The sequence below is a fragment of the Ostrinia furnacalis genome, unplaced genomic scaffold (genome assembly GCF_004193835.3).
Source record: "Ostrinia furnacalis isolate ACB-3 unplaced genomic scaffold, ASM419383v2 OfSCF1808, whole genome shotgun sequence".
In the NCBI taxonomy this organism is placed as follows: Eukaryota; Metazoa; Arthropoda; class Insecta; order Lepidoptera; family Crambidae; genus Ostrinia; species Ostrinia furnacalis.
The window spans coordinates 342907-366421 of NW_021132047.1; the positions used below are offsets into that span (position 1 = coordinate 342907).

The following is a 23515-nucleotide window of genomic DNA, read 5'->3' on the forward strand; positions in this document are numbered from 1 at the left end:
ATCAGATTGAAATATTTCAATACCAAAGGCATCAATAAATTTTATTGGGCTAGACTGAGAACTAACAAGACCTAATTCGCTTACCAAATCCTTATCNAATATGTGTCACCAGTTGCGCGCGGTGCGGCGTAGCGAGCGCACGTACTGTGATCGGTCCGCAATCTTGCGCTGCGTTTTTTGTGCGACTACCCACCTTTTTTAATAAATGTACTAGAAATGGATGAAGTGAACTTGATTAATGAGCAATCTGTTGGAAGTGAAATAAATGAAGATAACTTAGAGAAAAGCGATTCATTAAGTGAGATACAAGCAGTTCCCCAGGAATTTGAATGGGATAATGTTGGCATGGATATTTTATCACAGGACAACCGTCCGGATAAAAGAGGTAGAAATGATAGTGATGAGAATGAAGACGGTTTCATAACTGTAACAAGGAAGAAAGCTAAGCGCATAGCGCGAAGTAATTCATTGATTTTGCCTGTTGGAAATGCTGGGACCCAAGAAACAATAAATTTGAATGAAAATGATGATGTATTTGAAATATGTATGAGTTCAAAGGATTTACTACCAAAACAGATGGCCATGGCAAAGCTTTTGCAATCAAAAAAAATCTCAAACATAGTAAGAATTAAATATAAAAATCCATATAAAGTTCTTATTCGCTTTGGTACAAAAGAAAATGCAGAAAAATTACTACATTGTGAGGAAATTGCTAATTTGGGCTATAAATGTCAATTCACAGATGAAGTAACTTTATCATATGGGATCGTCAAACAAGTAGAAACTGAAGTAAATGAAGCAGAATTACAACAAATATTTCAGTGTGACTTCGAGATTATAGCGGCAAAAAGATTAAAAAGATTATCCAATGATGGTAAATGGATAGAGAGTGAGACTGTAAGATTATGCTTTAAAAGCTCCACTTTACCCCCGTTTGTTTACGCACACGGGTGTCGTTTTAAGGTGGAACCATACACTTTTCCAGTTACTCAGTGTTCGGGCTGCTGGAAATTCGGTCATCTTATACGAGCCTGCCCAACTAAAAAGATTATTTGTCCTAAATGTGGTGATTTCCATGTCAATTGTGAGGCTATCAACTTCCGATGCGTAAACTGTAAGGGCGAACATACATCCTTTGACAAAAGATGTCCTATATTCCTAAAAGAAAAGGAAATAAGGTCTATAATGTGTAAAGAGAACTGCACTTATAAAAAGGCGCTTTGGACTTATCATTCAAGAAAAGAAGATAAAGACCGGAATCCTACACAATATATTCAAAATCAACCTATTGAGCATCAGCATCACTTTGAAACTTCATATAGAGATATTTTAGTAACAAGAGCCACAGAACACAGAGAAGAATCTCAATCAATAGAGGAGAGTTCACAAGAAGATCACACAAACAATGGGAATATTTACAAAAAGAAGATGGAAAAACTAAATAAAGAAAAGAAAAAGACACCTAAGAATAGTAAAAGACAGGATATTTTACTTGAGGAAGATCTACAAACTTCAGATAAGCGACGAGCTTCGAGTGACTCAATTTATATCGAAGAAAAGTCTAGAGAAAAACCATTTTCACTGAAAAGGATGTTATACAGAGCTAGAGACATTATTTTATCGGATTCAGCGCTAGAAGAGAAATTTAAACAAGTGGTTAAAATGATTTATGAAGAAATTAAAATCTATATAATGGGGTTGGTGTGTAGCGGTGATGTCCTAAATAAATTACATTCTTTATTTGTAAATGGAGAATAGAATTCAACGCGTTTTTGGAGTCAACTTAGTTCAATGGAACTCTCAAAGTATTCGTCCAAAGTCAATTGAATTCGAATCACTTCTAACTCAGGAAAAAATACACATCGCAGTATTGAGTGAAACTTGGTTGGATGAAGAAACATCATTTTGTTTTAGAGATTACAATATTTATAGACGGGATAGATGGGATTCTTACAGGGGAGTTGCAATCCTAACACACAGGTCCATCAAAACCCAGGTATGTAATACACATAACAATAATCCTGGAATAGAAATGATTGAAATAATCATCTTAAATTGTCCAAGTTTACATAAAGTCATATCGGTGTATTGTCCATCGTCAATTTCTACAACCTTTTCAGATTGGGATAGCTTATTTTCTAATCAACCACGCAAAACTATAATTGCAGGAGACTTCAACGGTCATAATTCATTATGGTCAAATAGAAATGATACAAGGGGTGGTTATATAGCTGACTCCTCATTTGACAATGGTTTCATATGTTTAAATAATGGTAGTTCTACACGAATTAAATCAGTTAATGGAGTTTTACAGCAAAGTTCACCCGATATTACATTTGTGTCATCGGATATAGCAATACAATTCAAATGGAATGTTACAAATGAGTGCTTAGGAAGTGATCACCTTATCATTAAGTTTAATTTAAATTATATGGATAGCTTGAATTTTGCAGAGAGACGCAATTTTAAGCTTGCTGATTGGAACGGGTATAAACTTTCAGTAACTAATTCATTTTCACAGGATAATCGCACTTTCTGCAATGTACAGGAGAAATATAACTTTTTTACAGAACAAATAAACTTAGCAGCTCAACAAAACATACCTATGATTAAAACCTGCAATAATCCTCAAAGTAAATTTAAACCTAAACCTTACTGGAGTCAACAACTATCCAAATTCGTTGCAGAACGTAGATTGGCTTTAAAACAATTTCGGCGAAATCCCACCCCCCAAAATCTGGCACTCTTGAAAATTAAAATAACTGAAACTCAACGTGAAATCAGAAAAGCCAAATCGAGTAGTTGGAGGCAATTTTGTGACGGCATTGACGAATCTATTTCAGCTTCAGACTTATGGAAACGAATGCGATGGATCAAAAATATTAAGAACCCAAAATTTTTTGTAACTGATCAAGAAAAAGAAAAACTTTTGTGTATGCTGGCCCCAGACTATGTTCCAAATTCAATGCCTATTTTCCATTCGACCAACGATACTCTAGAGATCCCTTTAACCCAAAAAACTGGCACGCGTCCGTCCTCCGTAAGCGCCACCGCGCGACTGATTGAGATTGTCCAAGCCGTCATGGGCGATTTTTTCCACATTTTTTAACATAGTAACTAAATAAGACGCAATATAAAAATTTCATCCGTTAAAAGCCCTCAAGTTATTTCTGAACTTTAGTTTAGTAAAAGATTCAGAATCTCAAATCGCTTATTTTAAAAATAAAACCATAATTAGAAAACGAATAGAGGTAACTTTGGGAATTTATTCTATCGAGTCAACTTCATCAAATCGTGTTTCCATCCGTTAATAGCCCTAGAAAATATCCTCAACTATGCCCAAAAAAAATCTTAGCCTTTTATTTTACTGTTTAGTACCTCAAAAATGAAAAATGAAAACCTCATTTTCGCCATTTTCTCTGTTACCCGGCCTTAAAGTCACTGCGTTGCTCCCAGGCGGAGACCTGATCAGCAAGCAAGCTGTCCTCTGCCACCGCGTGCTACGGCTAGCTCGCTCCCTCGCCGGCTCGGCCTTGCAGGGCGTGCGAATTCCACTGAAGACCTTTAAAAAAATTGGCGCTGGATATTCGCTTGTAATGTTTTAAGCAAGCACTTCCAAACCATCCAGCACTTTATGACCAATAGTTCAGGATGTGGTTACACATATAAGTCAAACGAGAAGCTCGCTCCGCTTCGTCTAATTCTGCGTCATTAGAAAGCAAACTTAGGCCTTGTTCAGACACCGCCATAACCGCGCGGTTACTGGGCAGTTCTCGTACAATTTACCGTCTCAGTGCATCGTCAATCAGAACCACCGAGAAACCGCGCGGTTACCGCACGTGTCTCAACAAGGGCTCATATTTGGTGCGTTGCCCCCAAGGCGGCGACCTGATCAGCAAGCAAGCTGTCCTCTGCCATCGGGTGCTCCGACTCGCTCGCTCCCTCGCCGGCTCGGCCATGCTGGGCGCGCGCGAGTGGCGCTCGCTGCTGCTTCTGCTGCTGGCGTGCGCATCCGCGCTGTTGTCGCCGCCCGCGCCGCACCACTCGGCCGCTGAGCAGCTGTGCGAGCGCGTGCTGTGCGTACTCTTCGAAGTGTGGATACTGGCGTGCCACAGGTAAAGTCAAAGCTTTTTATTCAGTACTATTAGAGGTCGGTAGTTTTATTCTCATAAATAAAACACTGGATATTTAACTTTCACATTATATTGCCTCATTTTAAAATACAATTCATCACTTAGCACAAAAGCGCGCGGAGTCGTCCACGCGTCCCTCAAATCTGACGTTTCTAGTGTGAAATTGACATTTCGTCAATGTCACTATGATAGCAGCTCATTATCTATAACGATACCGTTATTTTAACGTTTTAGATCTTTCACAATTAACAGTACTTAGTAGGCCCTTTCCAGGGCGCTTATACACGTCCCAAATATAGCTTGCCCTACCAACACTCCGGGACAACATGGGCCGGTGCTGAGAAGAAGTGGCGGAAGAAACTCAGCCGCAAAAGCCTCCTAAGCTTACGGGATCCTCATAGTAAACGTCAAACGCTGAGCCCTCCGATACATCTGTTCCACATGATTTCAGAGACATGCTAGAAGTTTCTCAAGCATTTCTTTGGGGAGACATTTTCACGTGGCGAGGGGATATACTCCAATCGTTCTAATGTAACGAAGTGGTCTAGTCACGCCCCGACTTGCTTCTTAGACTTTCGCACGCCGCTTGGCAGTGACCATAACTTAATGCCGGCTGTACCCTCTCGCCGAGTGCCCACGAGACAGGGCTGAATGTGTCAAAGTGAAAGCGGTCAAAACTTCGGATGCGCTCGCACACTCACTGCGGCCGCCCGTCGACACAGTAAGTCTGCGAGCGCGACACGCGAGCGATAAGGATGGGTAGCTTGGGGTCATTGTACGCACTTCTATCTGCTCGGCGACCGGACTTTGACAGTGTGATGTCATCCGCAGATGCTTTCCGTCGCCGCCGCTGTGGCGCACTCTGCGAGCGCAGTGCGTGCGCTGGCGGCACCGCGCGGCGCTGACGGAGCAGTGGGCGCGCGCGTCGCTGTGCCTCACGGCGCGCCTGCTGCGCCACATGTACGGCCCGCTGTTCCCCGCCATGCCCGTCAGTGAGTACTCCCCGCCCTGTGCGCTCGCTGCGGCGCAGTGCGTACGCTGACGGAGCAGTGGGCAGATTGCAAGCGGTTTCAAAGCGAAGCGTGACGCACGAGACACGTCGCGAAAGCTCAACGTTTCCGCGTCGAGTTTTCGCCTCGTGTCCGCCGCGCAGCCGCGACTTCTTCGTCGCCAGTGTGGCAAGGCTCTAAGGCCCGGTTTCCACCAAGGCGGAGCGGAGATGTGTTTTGAATAACCGACCCGATTTTATTTTTCCGCTTCTCTCCGCTCTGCGCCGCGCCTCCGCCGCTGTCAAATTCTATAGAAAAATTCGTCCGCCCGACTCATCTCTCTTCTTCACTCCGCTCCGCCTTGGTGGAAATCGGGCCTAACTGGCAGAAAAGTGGGACCCATCCACTAAAATCCTGTAGTAAGTATCAGACAAGAAACATTGGCCGTTTGGTCAGTGTGATTCCATTTAAAGTGTGAAGCCGTTTTGATTCACCAGTCGCCCCTGGTGACATCGCTAACCTTAGCAGAAAGTAGGTGCCTACGCAGCTATGAAGTGCCGTCGGGAACAGTGACTTGGAGACGTGAGACACCGGCAGCTACCTTTAGTTTCCCGCTCGGCACTTTACACTCTTGATATTGCGCAAGCGCCACTCGATATTTGAGTGAAGTGTTTCATCTTGGGTCTTTAGCGAACGGAACGAAACATGAACGTGATTGGTAACTGACATAGTAGATAGGTAGAACACGCTTTATTTACGAACCGATCTCTTCCAGACCACCCAGAGTAGTAAAACGAAAAAAATAATTTTATGCAAGGTTCAAATAATTTCGAAAGCTTGTAGCGCAAACAGAAAAAAAAAGGAATAAATTCCATGCGCGATACAAGCTTTCGAAATTATTTGAACCTTGTATAAAATTATTTTTTTCGTTTTAGTACAACTGCATTGCAAAATAAAGCTTGTTTTTAAAAAAGTTTTTTTTATTATAATTTTATTTTACACTTTTTAGTTGTATCTCTATCCTGGTCATTATCTAGCGCTAAAGTTCTCAAAACGACAAATCCAACGAACCCAAATTCGATGCGATTCTGCCGTTTCGTTTAGGAGTTCCTATGGCCACCTCCTGACTCCATCATCAGACCGGCTCTATGGTACCATAATATTGCATTGTCATCGTACTTACATAAGTATACCAAATTTCAGCTAAATCGGTTGAGGAGAACTGGTCTTAATTTCAGTTGCAAGATTTGTCCCACACACATACTAACAAGTGAAGTCAATATAAAGCTTGTAATAATAAAGCTTGTAATAAAAAGCTTGTAATAATAAAAAAGATAAGCTCAGATTAATTTGACTTTCTCCCTCCCTCCAGGCGAGGAGGACGCGACCCTGATACCGGCAGACATGAGCGCGGAAGCGGTGATGCAGAGCTGGTATCGCATGCTGCACACCATCGGCAACCCTGTGGACCTGTGCCGGCCGCACCTCATCAGCCAGACGCCCGACTTCCTGCAGGTAGGATATCATTTAATAGAAATAAGAAAATAGTTCTCGACTAATGGCAGGAAAGTTCTCGAGTGGCGACCACGGGCTGGAAGACGTAGCGTGGGCAGGCCTCCTACTAGGTGGACCGACGATCTGGTAAAGGTCGCGGGAAGAGCCTGGATGCGGGCAGCGCAGGACCGTTCATTGTGGAAAACCTTGGGGGAGGCCTTTGTCCAGCAGTGGACGTCATTTGGCTGAAAAGAAGAAAATAGTTTTCTCTGGCGGGCGAGTAGGAACTTGAACGAATTTGTCAAGGAGACTAACATCGACATATTTTGTACTAGCATTGCTGTGGCGAGGAGAAAGCTAGGCGACCGTTTTTTTAAGGACAACTAAATTGTTTTTCTGTTTGGCAATGTTTTCCAATACTTTTTATTTAGGTATACATAGTATATTATAGTAGTGTAGTACGTAGTATGTAGTAACCCTGGTGCAAAGGCTCACTAAATTTTTTAAATTGTTTTTACCTGTGGGAACCTATAAGTGGTTTACTCGTTGCCTATCTTATGTCATTATTACACACTGTAAACCCCTGGTTTTCCTAAATAAATAAAAAAATAAATAAATTTTCCCCAAACTAAATTCAAATTGGATTATTATGAAACACATGAAGCAATGAGGGTTTTCGCGTATGAAAAATCCGCCAGATGGCAATACGTAGACGCGAGGTCCAAATGTTGCATGATTGGTTATTTTTGACATGACATTGACAGATATGTCAAAATCCACCGATCACGCAGCAGTCAGACCCCACATCCACGTCCCGCCATCTCCATTCTTGGAGCTGAATAAAAATGAAAAAATTTCGGCGTTCGAAGCAAGCAAAGACTCATAATGAAATAATTAACTAGTTAACTTTCTATGTATCCCGCGTAGATCCCCCCACCACTCCCTGGCTTTTCTCCTATACCAACATTGTTTTGGTAACGTGGATGCAAAAGACAAGAGTCCTTTGTTAAAGGATGATTATTATAGGTCTAGCTAGAGCTAAGCTGAATCAGTGCCTTAGGTATGAGAGCTGTACGGGAAGGTGTTTTTGACACGTCAAACGTCATTGGAACTTCAGATTTGTATGATTTGTCACGTCATAATATGTCAATGTGATCCCTCGGGCCTCCCGTGCCGCTTCCATACCTCAGGCACTGACCCATCGCGCTATACCTATAGCATAGCCATCATGTAACTAACTTCCCTAACTAACGCTACCAATCGATCAACGTGGAAAGCATTGGGGGAGGCCTATGTTCAGCAACGGACGTCCTATGGCTGAAATGTTTGTCTGCTTGCTCTTTTGTCGGCCGTTTGGTGTAGTGGTTCAGAACGGACTACTATGCCGAGAGGACCCGGGTTCGATTCCCGGCCGGGCAGAAATTGTAATGATGAATTTTAATTTCTGTGACGGGTCTGGGTGTTACTATGTATAATATGTAGGTAGGTATTTAAAAAAAAAAGTATATAAGTAGTAAAGTATATCCGTTAAGCTAGCACCCATAACACAAACATATTAATTGCTGCGTTTTCCGGAAAACGCAGCGTGGGACGTCCACCCACAAGGTGGACCGACGACCTGATAAAGGTAGCAGGAAGGCGCTGGATGCAGGCCGCTACCAACCGTGCGATGTGGAAGTCATTGGGGGAGGCCTATGTTCAGCAGTGGACGTCCTGTGGCTGAAATGATGATGATGATGATTAATTGCTTACTTTGGGGTTAGATGGCGCTGTGTGAGATTGTCCAAAGATATTTATTTATTTATTATTTTATTTAATGATGATGATGATGTTGAACTAACTTCCCTTGGCAGTATTCAATCACAGCGGAAGAAGGCGCACGCGACCCGAGCCAGCACCCGTGCCTGGCGGCGCTGCCGTCCATCTTCCACAAGGCCATGAAGGGCGTGGCCGCGCACGTCGACGCCTTCCTCGGTGAGTGCTACAGACCTAGTAGCTGTACTAGCTCCGGGTCACTTGATATTAGCGACCTAGTATCAATACTAGCTCCGGGTCACTTGACATTTGCTGACTAATGTTTGAAGTGTGCGGTTGTGACTTCGAGAAGGTTTAAATTAGTTAACTAGTATCATACTAGCTCCGGGTCACTTGATACTAGATGTTCACTGACTAAAGTTGGAGAGTACCTACCTAGTTATTTTAAAACCTACTATCAATACTAGCTCCGGGTCACTTGATATTTGATGACTAATGTTTGAAGTATGCCTTTGTTAAGGAGATCTAAATGATTTAGGCTGAGTTGCACCACCTTATTTTAACCGTGACAAAAGCAATAACCGGTGCTTTTCGTATAGTATTTGACAGATTTTTGACGTTTGTCAAAGTTAAAGTAAAATGGTGCAACTCGGCCTTAGTATCAGTACTAGTGCCGACTCACTTGATCAATATATTCACTGACTAATTAGGTAATTTGAAATGCTTCTTGTATTCTTTTCTATGTCAATCAGGCCTACTTGAAGTCACAAACTTGGAAATAATCATTAGATATTTTGGGATTTTTTTATAGTTTTATTGATCGTGAGTGTTTCATAAGCACTTACAGAGATGTAATAAAATTGTTTGCTGTGTCATATTTTGGAGGAGTAGTGGGATCAGTAATTGAGGTTTGAATACCAGTATTTTTAGTTACTTCATTTTCTATGGGTACAAGGTGATTCTGTTTAAATTGCACTTAGTTTTTAAGTTAGCACAGGTTATATTGTGAATATACTTTTGAACTTTCAGTGCACTGTAAGATTTTAAGTACCTGAAACTGAACACAAGTAGTTTAGAAAATTATTTTACGAAAATGATTGAACAACTTTTGGGAAATAAGAATTATGAACAGCTTCAAATCTTTTCTGCATTGTGATATTAGCTTTTCAACACTTGGAAACAATGTATATTGTTGGATATATCTTGTGCTGCCAATGTGCTACCTTTATTGTAGATTTACTCGTGATTATTGTTGATTTAATTTGAGCTCTAGCCCTACCTGATCATGTCTAAACGCAAACTCCGAGAGTTATAAACATTTTTGCACTAAATAAAATAATCTATCTGTTTCGTGTTATAAATATTGGGGCAATGGAAAGATTCATCAACTTCTTGAATCGTATATCTAAACTTAAATTCCGGTTAATCTCGCGAGAACGGCGAGATCTGAAACATCTTGTCTCTGGTAACTTATAAAGGGTCGTCCTCATGTAAAGGAGAGAAAAGACCATTGGGACCAAAGAGACGGAATAAAAGACGTTAATTAGTCGACTGTTGGTTCATTACTGGTCTAAATATGGCTTACAGCGCCCGGTCTGTGAGCACGTAGAATTTTGTCCAATGACCCTAAGCTACCCATCCTTACGCTCGCGCGTAATTATGTTGCTGTCGCGCTCGCACACTCACTGCGGGCGCCCGTCGCCCAGTCGCGACAGCAATATAATGACGCGCGAGCGATAACGATGGGTAGCTTGGGGTCATTGGACAAAATTCTACGTGCTCGCAGACCAGACTATAGTTTATACTTCCTTGCACTAAGTACAAAGGTGAGGTGCGTAATACGCCCACTACAACCTGATTATAATGAAACATTGGCACCACAAGAGCTATCCTAACGCGCGCACTGCTAGGGCGGGGCGACTGCCGGTGGTGGGCGGTGCCAGAAGCGGGCGCGGCGGCCGACGACGAGGACACGCCCCCCGCGCACCGCCGCCTCGCCAAGTCCTTCAGCGTGTCCTCCCGGCCGAGGGAGCCTAAGCCCGAGCGCGGTACGTGGACGCTTTGCGCTTGGATACTTCGGCGCATTCGAAAGCAGACTCTTTGTGATCCACAGATCATTTGCAAAATAGTCCCTATTACAATAGACGTGTTGACACTACCAATCAATTGACGTACTTTTTAAAACTGTCAAAATTAAACTCCCGTAGATTTTGTATGGCACTACAAGCAAGTGACGTCACTATTTTGTCAACTCAAATAAACTACTTTTTTCAACTACATTGCGACCGAAAATCGTAATTTACAGGTAATTTAAAATTAATTAAGTTTTTAAGACCAGAATGAAGTGTCTTTTTACAAAAGTTGTGATTTCGAATTATTGGGGAATGGTGTCAAATTGTCTATTACAGAAGATTTTAGTCTTTCAAACTACAATGACGTTGTTATGGTCATATCTTACAATATAACATAAGATGCTTGTGTGCGTTTTGGATTATTACTTGCATTGTTCTACTTTACTTGATTTGTTCCACGTGGCGGCTAACCGCTAAACTCAATTGGGTATTTGACACCATTTCCCAATAATTCTAAAGCACAACTTTTTTAAAAAGACACTTCTATCTGGTCTTAAAAACTTAATTAATTTTTAATTACCTGTATATTATGATTTTTGGTTGCATTATAATTGAAAAAAGTATTTTCATTGAGTTGATAAAATTGTGACGTCACATGCTAGTATTGCCGTACAAAATCTATGGTGTCGTTTTGACAGTTTTAAAAAGTACGTGAATTGATTGGTGGTGTCAAATACCCTATTTGCAAGTACCATAAATAAAATACTTATAGTGAAAAATTTTCAAAATGGGGTTGTCGTCATTAATATTTAGCATTGACTTACACATTATGATATCAATTTGATTCGCTTTTATACACGTAATTCTATCGCCAATTATGAAAATACGGTACTCGAAGTATTCAAGTGGAAAGAGAAACTAGATAAGAGGTAATTGTGTGTAAATAACCACTTCACGCTGAATATCGGTATGTATGTATAAATGCACACACAAAGCTTGGGTGAAATTAGGTTCTGCATGTGTAAATGTTGTCGCTTAAAATATTTTATGCTCGTGCCAAATATGAGTTTGTACTTTAATCGTTCAAAAGCGGTCATGTATGTCTGATTTGCTTCAATGTTTAGACCTTATCCCGATGACTAGTTTTTCGTGTTTCTACATAAGGTAGGCTGAGTTCTATCAATAATACTCGTCTATTTTAGTTTTGTACGGCACGTCTTGCATCTAGTCGCCTGTAGATGATTGATTTAAGTTATGATACAAAGTTAAAGTCGCATTTGTCACAAGTTAGATGCATTATTTTAACCGTATAAATGTCATTTGAATACGGACTTTACATTGAAGCAAATGGTGGGGGATGCGCATGAGTGGTTTCTGTTTCTAGTTTTGTTTTAATTGGTACTTACCTTTAGTTTTGGGTGTTGTTTGGTGTCAGTGCTCAAAACTTTTGTAATATTTTTCTGGTGCTTACTTTATTCGTCTTATGTTTGTGACTAACGTGAGTCTTGATCTTCAAGTACGTGAGTACATGAGTGTTATACAACGCAGGCACCCCGCGTACGTCTCTGATTGGACTGACAAGCAGCCGGCCGGCAAGCGTTGCGCCCACCACGCCGCCCAACTCCATTACGTCGCAAGGTAAGGAAATAAAAATTATTTGACTTACAAAATATTTGCAAGAGTCAAGCTAGACTTATAGCATAGTGCCACACTCTACACACAAAAAACGTGGGAAACTGCACTAGCTATTGTGTCGAAAAATTTAGATAGAGGCAATATGTCAGATATCTCTATCTGATATCTGTATAAGCTTAGAAGTGGTCGGTGGTGTAACCAGATATGTTCTTATAAATATCAAGAACATTATTGCAAACTGAAACAGGCTCTATGGCCAGGAAAATTAAGCAAAAAATCTACCCTTGAAATATAGTGCTATTTCTAGTCACAAAAAGGTTTAGCATATTTATTTCACTTTTCTTCTGTATTCATCATATTAAACGTTTATTTCCAGTGTGCGACGCAGAAAAACCCCCATTGACACCGTTGCGGCCGAAAGTGAATTCTATCTTCCACCTGTTTGGGGAGTGGCTGTTTGAGGCGGCGCTCATCGGGACCACGCCTCCTTACACCAACAACCAACGTAAGTCATCATCATTCAGTCATTTACTTTCTACTTTAGGAGCCTCTTCAATTTACCAGAGAATTTTATCTATAGTCTGGTCTTTGAGCACCTAGAATTTTGTCCAATGACCCAAAGCTACCCATCCTTATCGCTCGCGCGTAATAATGTTGCTGTCGCGCTCGCACACTTACTGCGGGCGCCCGTCGCACATTCGCGACAGCAATACAATTAGGCGCGAGCGATAAGGATGGGTAGCTTGGGGTCATTGGACAAAATTCTACGTGCTCACAGACCAGGCTTTAGTTAGTTTAGTCTTGGGAGGTAGTTTTATTAAAAACATGTAACGTACAGACGACAGCACATTAGACTACACATTTTTGTTGCAAAATAGCACTTATTACAACAGCATAAAGTTGGCGATATGTTTTCAGAACGCGCCGACGGCACACCGCCACCGCCGTCGATGTCTGACGCTACGTACAAACTCAATATGATGAGTTATCAACCAGGTATTATTAAACTTTAGAATTAGCATATTCACATGTTATATCATTGTTATTTCTTTTTAAAATCAAAGATAGGTTTACTATCATTAGTCTGCCTAAAGAAAGTTTGATATCAATGTTGATTGACCTTACCTATTGTTTTGCAAGATTTCCACAGTCTTTTGGCCACCATACCATAAATATCTGTGTACGTAGGTCGCGCCGAAGCCCTGGGTACGCTTTGCCGCGTGCTATGCTCGAAGCAGTGTCGCGAAGAAGTATTAGCCCCATATTTGGCCCGATGCTACGCCGCCATACACCGGGGTCTGCGAGACCCCGCTACCGCTGCTGCCGTGGTCTTGAACGCGCCCGACATATTCAGGTAATATAGTACCAAATGTTGCCTTTAGTTTGGGACTAGATGGCGTAGTATAAAAATGTCCAAGGATTTAATAATTACAGCTGGTTTATTGTTACCTACCAAATGCCACGAAATGTTGGTGCTGTACTTGACACGCTGCTAAATGCATACTCAGAGGTCTGTGTGACCCCGCCATAGCAGCTTAGAGGCTTACTACAAGCTGACTGCTATTGGGTAATACACTCGAATTGTTCGCAGTTTCGATGCAGTCATGCCCATGGTCCAAAAACCGTCTTTACAAGTTTCAGTTTTATAGTTGGCCCAGTTCAAATGCAGTATTTCAAAGCGTATCAGAGAGAGATTCATGTAAATAAGTGTTGCGCCCAGTATCGTAGACAAGAGTCACTGACTGTCATTTATTTTTCCTAATCCTAATGTAATAAGGCTTATCGCTGCTTCTTCTCAGCACTGGCCCATTTATTGTCCCGAAGCAGTGGTAGGGTTAATACTGGGATATGTAAAAGTGCTTTAAAGCCTACTTGCAAAAATAAGTTTTATCTTTTTTTTCTCTTCTCAGATTGGACCTAGACGGCGTATTAGTTCTTGTGCCAGACTTCATCTCGGCACTTGAGAAGATCCTCTGCGAGCGGGAGCCCAAGCTGGAGTGCGGGACCATAGACAAGCGCGAGCTGCGCAAGGCCGCTATAAGCGCGCTGTTGTCTCTGGTCGCTTTCCCGCACCATTATAAGGGACTGCCGGTGCCTGAGTTCCCTGGGTGTAATGAGTAGTAAGTAAATTAATGTGATGTTTATTGGTTTTCCCAAAAACTGCTAATTCTTCTAAAAATAACACTAAAATAAACAACATTGTCGATATCTCACTAGCTCCCACTAAGCGTTTCGATAACTCCTTTATAATGCGAATAGCTAGACTGAATAAAATAGAAAAGGGATTGGAATTCGCTGCCTGTTACTGTTTTCCGAATACAATAATTTATGGTGAGAGTGAATAGGCACTTATAGGGCAGCTAATTAATTTCAAACTCCTCCTATGTTCTGATTAATTTCGTTGCGGGTCCAATGACAGTTTAACTTTCCCCCGGGACAAACTTGACCTTCATTGGTTGGGTTTTTGTGGCGGTCAAGCTGTAGATCCTGGCTACACAGGAGTTGCAGTGGTGGGAACGAGAGGTGGGAATAGTACCGATAGGGCAGCTATGTACCATCTTAGACTGCATCTCACTTAGCATGAGGTCCGATTGCGGTCATATACCTGCCTTGTTCTGCATAAAAAAGCAAGTTCGAAAAAAATATATAGGAGAAACATATATAATGTTTCACATTTTCTAAAACTGTGTGGCTTCGTTTTAGCTACAATAGCGTTTCGTATCCACTTCGTCCTTTCTAAGCTTCATCGACTTTCCAGTGCTGGCATGACGCTAGGCGACCTCGTGCGAGGCAAACTGTCTCTGATCTGCGTCTCAGCTGTCCAAGTGGAGTGGTCCGACGCACTCGCCGTGCCGTTACTAAGTGCGCTATACCTGTGCGTTCGACACAACGCACAGTCTGGCGGGAGAGCCGCGTCTGCGCCGCCTGGATCGACGATGTCGCAGACTACTGATTATAAAGGTGAGTGGTGCGAATAATAATAATAGAGGGTGTTTAAAAAGTAATAGTATTATGATTTCAGTCTATACATTACCGTCATCAAAGGTGTTTGACGTTTGTTCAAGTTACTGCAATCACTTTAAATACACAATGTTTTGAAATGAATCATATTTTCTCACTTGACTAGTGTTAAAAAAACGGAAATATTTTATTCCAATCACTTTTAATTTCGTCTTTATTTCAAACCACATAAAACACAGAAAATGTAATAAATATCACATATTTTATCACTAGTTCGCTTTACCCACCGACCAATATCGATGCGTTAATCACACATACATTTTTCCGTTACACGCTACGTTTATTTTGCTCCAAGATCCAACATCAATCCTTTTAATCTAATTATAGGCTGGTTACTTTTCCATAAGACGAATCAATTCGGACTGACATTCCCATGACGAGTCCTGTTGTAGAGAGATTAAGATGATACATCGGTTAACCTTGGACTCTCATATATTGCATCCCATTTGGAACCGTCACCTTGTCTTAAGATTCAAAATGAAAGGGTTATGGGGGGTGTTTTAGCGCGGTCGGATAGCGGCAGCGCGTCGGGCAGCGCTGAAGGACACTCGTCCCTTGACGACTTCGCGGCCGACGTTAGGGAGCTAGACCCATCCTCGCCTGTTTTCGGTAACATTCACTTTTTTGTTTGCTATTACTAATGGAATGACGTTTGACGTTGACTTAAGTCCATATATTTTAGCCAATCAACAAATACTGCCATATATCTCGTCCCTTTACAGACAAGAGTATATAAGATAATCAATTTTCTACTATAAAATTATTTTCATCCGGCTCGAAGGACCATGTTTTCGACAAACGTCACCCCATGAATACACTACTAAAGTACTCTCGGTGTATTCGCTTTGTGTTCTAAGTTGCTTATACTGCTTGCTGTTTTTATTCAGTATTCATTGTTCATTGTCGTTTTAGAAATGAGCTAGAATCAATCATATACAATGTTTTTATACCTCTATGCAGTAAGTTTTATAGTAGATTAACTAAATGTTAAATTATAAGAGGTCTACGGTTTTAATTATAATTATGTATGTTTTCTGGATATATTATAGTTTTTAAAGTGTCTAGTTTCCTGCACATTATAACACGTTTTCGATGTAATTCTTAATGTAATAAGTACGTTTCTTGAATACTAGTTTTTGATATACATATCTAATTGTTAGAAACTAGTTTTGTTTATATCTTTAAAACTTTCTTGTTGCACATATTATTGTCTTGGGCTTTGATTAAAAATGAGTCACATGTTAGTTGTTGTTAGAATGGTGATCGGGCTATTGAGATAGCTAGAATGGATTACGAATTTTTAATGTGATATAGATCGTTTCATCCACGAAGACGCGCCCCATCAATTTTTGGTCGAGGAAAGCGCGGGGTGCGGGGAGTTTGATCCGAGCAATCTGAGCGTCATTATTGTAGTGTGCGTGTACACTTATGGATAATTTAGCGTGTACCGAAATTTATTATTGGAAGAATAGTGGGGTGCGTCTTTGTGGATGAAACGATCTATAGTTATAATATTCCATAGTCACTCGAACGAGAAGCATTCACGTGACCAATTTTTTGAAGCAAATAGCTGAGACACCAATCAATATAGGTGCAGCGTTAGTGGTTCGCGCGACGTACCTCGTGTGCCACCGGCTCATTTCTTCGTGGAAGGGAGACTTGCAGGTCTCGTTGGCTGCCTTGGAACTGCTGTCAGGTCTAGCCAAGCTACACTCCGCTAAACCGGGTAAGTTTGTATTACAATACTATGCAAATAAATATCTTTGGACAATCTCACACAGCGCCATCTAGCTCCAAAGTAAGCAATTAATATGCTTGTGTTATGGGTGCTAGCTTAACGGATATACTACTTATATACTTTTTTTTTTTAAATACATACATATTATACATAGTAACACCCAGACCCGTCACAGAAATTAAAATTCATCATTTCAATTTCTGCCCGGCCGGGAATCGAACCCGGGACCTCTCGGCATAGTAGTCCGTTCTGAACCACTACACCAAACGGCCGACAAATGATTTGAAAGTAATATTCAGAATATATTAAAAATATGTACATTCTATTTGTTTTCATGCATTCTAGAATATATGATCGGTGAGTAATAAGATTGCTAAACGGCGTCATAGTTGTCATTTTGGTTCATATTAAGTTTTATGATAAGTATTTCTCAAACATTTTGGACAGGGAAGATCAAATCGACGTCCACTCAATGTTCTGAGTATGTCCTATTTACAATGTATCCTTAAATGTAACCTGAGAGTCTTTTCCGAGATCCGATTCCGAAGAGTCTGGCGATTTCTTTTTGCAGTTAATTTATGAACTACACCTTTCCATTCGCTCGTTGGCTGAAAGCTGTGTGCTTACTGCGTGTAAATCGAGATCTTATTTCGCCGTAATATTTCGTGAAAAAACGCTTACTCTGGGTTGCACCACCTAACTTTAACAGTAACTATAACGATAACCGGTGTGTTTTGTATGGAGTTTGACAGATTTTTGATGTTTCTTAATGTTAAAGTATGATGGTGCAACCCAGCCTTAAAGTTGCACGTTCGGCTACGGGCTTGACGTGTGCATAACGCGCCTCTACCACAGTATACAGGGTGGAATTTTGTAATGCCACCTGGAGGGAAAATACTCTTAATACTGTAGATAGAAAATTTTACTCAAAGGAAACATTCCTTAATTTAGGAAAAGAAATAGAACTGCATTCAAAGATTTCAAAAAATTTAAATATACTTTCCCTCCAGGCGGTATTACAAAATTCCACCCTGTATATATGACTACCGTGCACAGAGGCGGTGGAGCGCAAGCGCGCCGTGCGCTGGATATGCGACTACATCGTGGTGCAGTGCTCGCGGCCGCCGCAGGCGCACTCGCGCGACCTGCACTCGTGCGTCGTGTGCGCCTACGCCTGCCTCGCCGCCTGGCTGTGTCCGGCGCTGCTGGACGCGGCCGACACGCGCGCCACGCTGCTGCAGGTCGTCGAGCTGGGGCTGTCCGGCGCGCGCAGCCAGGGTGAGTGCCGGACGCGTCCGACACGCGCGCCACGCTGCTGCAGGTCGTCGAGCTGGGGCTGTCCGGCGCGCGCAGCCAGGGTGAGTGCCGGACGCGTCCGACACGCGCGCCACGCTGCTGCAGGTCGTCGAGCTGGGGCTGTCCGGCGCGCGCAGCCAGGGTGAGTGCCCCCTGTCTGGCTGAGCGAGCCAGGGTGAGGATATAGTGGGAGTAGTGGCACTCAGGACACGAGCCAGTCACGTGACCGAATCATGTTAAGGTACAAGTTCGTAGCCGACTCCATGCAGCAGCTGCAGCCGACGACGTGTTGTTTACTAAAGCCCGGTCCGTGAGCACGTAGGGTAAAAAGATTATGAGGCATGTAGAGGCTCCTTAAGAGCAAAATGACGAATTGTAAGAACTATTTATTAGTCTAAACAAATAAATAAATTTTGACTTTTGACTTTGACTTTGTATAATTTTGTCCAATGACCCCTAGCTACCCATCCTTATCCCTCGCGCGTAATTATATTGCTGTCGCGACTGTGCAACTGGCATCCGCAGTGAGTGTGCGAGCGCGATAGCAACATAAATTACGCGCGAGCAATAAGGATGGGTAGCTTGGGGTCATTGGACAAAATTCTACGTGCTCACGGACCAGACTATAGACGACGACGACGTGTTGGTAAGTAAGGTGAGCTCCTCGTTCCACGACCAGAAGTGGCGCTTAACACACTGGAGTGGAGATTCTTATTGTCTGAGGCCAAGACTCACTTTGAGTTGCTGCGCCTTCTTAGTTAGTTAGGTGGTGAGTACATGTACTCTTCACGTCAAAACGTCACATTTACAAAATTCTTTACAGATTGAACGACTACACCTAGTTACCAGTTCTCTATCATAAGGGCAAATGTTGTACTGTTCACAGGTAAACCTGGCGACCCACCAAAGATGAAGGACGAAAAGGAGTTGAAACCAGTCTCCATGAGAGTTCGAGATGCTGCCGAATCTTTGCTAATGCTCATATTGGATCAGGTAACTACAAATACCAAATTATATCCATATAGGTACAATGTGGAGCAGAGGCCACATACCGGAAAGCGCAACGTAGGACGTCCACCCACAAGGTAAACCTACGACCTCATAAAGGTAGCAGAAAGGCGCTGGATGCAGTGGACTAATTCACGTATTTTGACAGTCAAGATCTCGCTGACGTTCAGAAGTCGTCAAAAAAAATCCGTATTCACAAGGGTCATTTCGATAGACACCACATGTAATGCAATGCAATCAATGATTTGATTTGATTTGATTAGAACGATTACTTGTTAGGATCGCAACTCGGCGATTTGTTGTAGTTGAAGTTTTGTTACGTGAATAAGGCAGGCCGCTGCCAACCGGCTTTTGTGGAAATCATTGGGGGAGGCCTATGTTCAGCAGTGGACGTCTTATGGCTGAAATGATGATGATGAGATCGAACAATTTGTTATCTTTAGGAGGGTGAGAACGAACCAGGTGGTGGTCGCTGGTGCAGACTCGACGAGAGATGGTTACGAGCGCTTGGTCATGGAAGACTTCGACACTTCGTGGCGGACGGTGGTTTACTACTGTCGCTGCTGGAGGAACCGCTGGCCAACAGCCAGGAACCGCAGCCTACGTTAGTTGGTGAGTGTTGGTTACTTAGCTAATGTCTAGCTAGAGGCTTCTTAATTAATGTGGACACTTTTGTGCCTAGTGTTGCATACCAGCTACGATAACTTGTTTTCATAAAATCGATATGAAAGCAGTCTTTCGCTGTGCAGACGAAGATACTTTTTGTGTTCAGTTGCTTCCATCCACTTCACATTATATTCGTTTTCGATTAAAAAGTGTTCAGTGTCAGCAATCGGCAACTTAAAGTCGTTAGTAGACGACACATTAGATACACAGCAATTCGGTGTGCCGTTTTGATCCCTACCACGCGTCGGCAACAGAAAGTGTCTACGTTAGTGAAGCAGCCTCTTAGGCCTTTGTTACACTTGACGGAGATGCTGTCACGGATTTTCCGCCAATACAAGCTATCTAAATATACGAGTAACTCAAAGGTGACTGACTGACTGACATAGTGATTTAACAACGCACAGTCCAAACCACTGGACGGATCGGGCTGAAATTTGGCATGCAGGTAGATGTTATAACTTAGGCACCCGCTAAGAAAGAATTTTACGAAACTCGGGTGGAGTTCTAGTTCTAAGGGGGTAAAACGGGATCCACGCGTATGAAGTCGCGGGCGGTCGCTAGTTGCTTATAAATGACGAAAACTGGCATACTATGCGGATGATCGGTCGCTTTCATTTGTATGCAATGACAATGATTTGCGGTGCGGAAGATCCGCGACGGCATTTCTGTCAAGTGTGGGAAAGGCCTTAGGTGTGCGAGTACCGTTACTCAAAGAACTATTTCTTGCAGTGATAATCCGGTGCGGCTGGGGCCGCTTCGCGTGGTCGCTCAGCAGCCGGGGCGCCGCGCGCTGTGCGGGCCGGGGCGCCGGCGCGGCCTGCGCGCGCCCCGTCGAAATGCTGCCCGCGCCCCGGCCCCCGCCGCCTGCCTGCCGCCCGCTGCAGCCGCCGCCCCCGTGCGCGCTGTGAGTACCAGGCCTGGCTCACTCCGCGCGGTACATCCGATAATTACCTACAGCGAAGCGCCCCGCCGGCGGGTATTATATCAGTCGAGTGGCACGCGCGCGCCCGTCAGGACGCTGGCGTGCGTTGTAGTACCTAATTCTATGATCGAAGTATTATGTAAAAATTGACATAAAGAGAAAGAAATATTATTGTGCCGCGTTCGGGTGTTTAAATTCGAAAAGAAATCTACCGGATTTATCTTTTTTTTCGCTTCCCAAAGATGCTGAAAGGTATTTTGGCCATGTAGGTAATCAATAATTCTTAGGATAGTATAGGAACCTAACCTACCATGACTACTGCTCAGAATGCGTTCGTTCGTTTCAGCCAAAAATGACGTCCACTGCTGGACAAAGGCCTCTCCCAAGGTTTTCCATAATCAATGCGTACTTACCTACATACGTACCTCATTACAAATAAGTAGATTAATTATTTTTTTACTAGACACTACTAGACAGCAACCCTAACAGCGTAAGAAGAGTTCAGAGGCACGCGATAGAAAAAGACAAAACTTGTAGGTGAATAAAATTGTAGGTACTTAGTGCTGTGCGAGCTGAATTCCACTGTATCGCGTCGTAGCAAGACTCGCATTTATTTAAATCGTCTTGCGGAGTAATCCTTCTGTACCTGTACTATTACTTATTCTGTGGCACTACTGCGGGCCGGGGCCCGGCGACATGCTGCCGCGCCCCCCGCCTGCCGCCCGCTGCAGCCGCCGCCCCCGTGCGCGCTGTGAGTACAGCCTGGTCCGTGAGCACGTAGAATTTTGTCCAATGACCCCAAGCTACCCATCCTTATCGCTCGCGCGTAATTATATTGCTGTCGCGACTGTGCGACGGGCGCCCGCAGTGAGTGTGCGAGCGCGACAGCAACATAATTACGCGCGAGCGATAAGGATGGGTAGCTTGGGGTCATTGGACAAAATTCTACGTGCTCACGGACCAGGCTTTAGACTACTGAGCGGTATACGGACCTGAGACGTGATCGCTTATTATGGACCTCATATCTAATGTCCGTGTTGCACCCGCTCCTTTGAAGGTTTGAGACTACACTCGAAGATGTTGACAATTAGGTAGGTCCAGTTAGGTAGGGCCAACTTCGAGAAAGAGGTCAATCGTCGAATCCAACTCGGCTAGGCAGCGTTCGGAAAGGTCCGCGACATACTCACGTCCGAAATACCGCAGTGTCTCAAGACAAAAGTCTTTGATCAATGTTGGCAGTGATGGTATATGAATCTGAGACGTGGTCGCTTATTATGGACCTCATAAGAAGGCTCAAGGTCACCCAAAGGGCGATGGAGCGGGCTATGCTCGGAGTTTCCCTGCGTGATCGAAATGAGGAGAATTTTAACACCTACTGATGTAAACCCATTTTCGCAAAATATGTAATTTGAATTTGAAAAAAAAAATTGAGATCCGCAGGAGAATCAAAATGACCGATATAGCCCGAAGAATCGCTAAAATCAAGCTCGTAGAGCTGATGGCCGCTGGGGCAGAAAATTTCTCGAGTGGTGACCACGAACCGGAAGACGTAGTGTGGGCAGACCTTCCACTAGGTGAACCGACGATCTGGTGAAGGTCGCGGAAGGTGCCGGATGCGGGCGACGCAGGACCGGTGTTATATGGAAATCCTTGGGGGAAGCCTTTGTCCAGTCTTTCAGTTAAAACGAACGAAATGATTCTGACAGCTTCAGGATAAAAATGATAATGTAAACCATGTTTCTTTCCACAGCGACAGTGCGTTCCCAAGCCTAGAGTCTGTGCTGCGACAGCTGAACGATCCCGAAGCACCGACGCTGTTCAAACTGCTGGACCAACAGGCCGCTATAGAGAAACGCGTCACGGAGAGCGAAGATAATGTAGTGAGTATATTCGTAGAAAAGTTGTAATAGATTAGTATTTAGAACGCACTTTACTTAATCTTTGTTTTGTCACCGTTTTGCACTGGTGGGAAGTCGAACCTTAACTTCGAACTCCTATGTTCTTCTGATGAATTTCGTCTCCATTTTTCAAACCATTTGACGCAACCAACGCGCGTTCGGCTCCAAGACTAACTGCATGCGAACGGCCGTGGACAGCATGCGGTGACACTATACAACTGTAACCGACCGCGCGAAATTGAAGGCACTACTGCATACAGTTGATATTGACTTCACTCGACTGCAGCCGACCGCGTGCAGTTGATATCATGACTGCACGAAATCGAACGTACAACTGCATGCAGTTAAATATATCAACCGCGCGCGGTAACTGCGATGCAGTCCGTGTGATGTCAGCCTTAGAACGTAACTTTATAAATTGTGAATTTTTAAAACATAAACTACGAAACAATGTTTTTTATTCTAAGGTACCTGAAGAATACGTGCCGCCCGAGCCTGTGACAGAGTTCCAGACTGCGAGGCTGTTCTTGTCACATTTCGGATATTTGAACATCGGAGGGGATAAAAAGGTAAGAACTATTTACTTTCTACTCTTATAGGGACATTTAAAATAAACAGGGTTAATAGATTTGTAAGCAGTTGTTTTTGTAGTTAGAAATGGAACGACTAAGGAAAAATGTGTGGAATAAAAAAGATGAAAAAAAAAATGCTGCAATGTGGCTAAAATGTTCCAGTGCGTACGAGTAAGTATAGCTAGCTTATAGGTCGCGGTAATTTCAGGATGAATAAACGTCGTGATATCAAGGCAAAAACTGCGTCATTATGTATTTGTAACTAGCTTTCCGCCCGCGGCTTCGCCCGCGTGGAATTTTGTCTGTCACAGAAAAA

At 43.0% G+C, this 23515-nt stretch overlaps 1 protein-coding gene across 1 annotated transcript in view; it reads left to right on the top strand.

The window, feature by feature from the left end:
- Positions 1–216: 216 nt before the first annotated feature.
- The window catches only part of LOC114353784 (ral GTPase-activating protein subunit beta-like), a 29360-nt gene continuing 6061 nt past the window's right edge, over positions 217–23515 (top strand). The window contains exons 1-22 of the mRNA XM_028305890.1: positions 217–460; positions 743–874; positions 3457–3589; positions 3810–4115; positions 4965–5125; positions 6495–6637; positions 8470–8590; positions 10282–10419; positions 11992–12081; positions 12455–12583; positions 12997–13074; positions 13267–13432; positions 13989–14198; positions 14837–15039; positions 15604–15708; positions 16691–16825; positions 17894–18115; positions 19020–19126; positions 19585–19753; positions 20537–20711; positions 22480–22609; positions 23095–23196. Of these exons, the coding sequence (XP_028161691.1) occupies positions 217–460; positions 743–874; positions 3457–3589; positions 3810–4115; positions 4965–5125; positions 6495–6637; positions 8470–8590; positions 10282–10419; positions 11992–12081; positions 12455–12583; positions 12997–13074; positions 13267–13432; positions 13989–14198; positions 14837–15039; positions 15604–15708; positions 16691–16825; positions 17894–18115; positions 19020–19126; positions 19585–19753; positions 20537–20711; positions 22480–22609; positions 23095–23196 (3399 nt within the window). The remainder of the gene's footprint in view (positions 461–742; positions 875–3456; positions 3590–3809; positions 4116–4964; positions 5126–6494; positions 6638–8469; positions 8591–10281; positions 10420–11991; positions 12082–12454; positions 12584–12996; positions 13075–13266; positions 13433–13988; positions 14199–14836; positions 15040–15603; positions 15709–16690; positions 16826–17893; positions 18116–19019; positions 19127–19584; positions 19754–20536; positions 20712–22479; positions 22610–23094; positions 23197–23515) is intronic.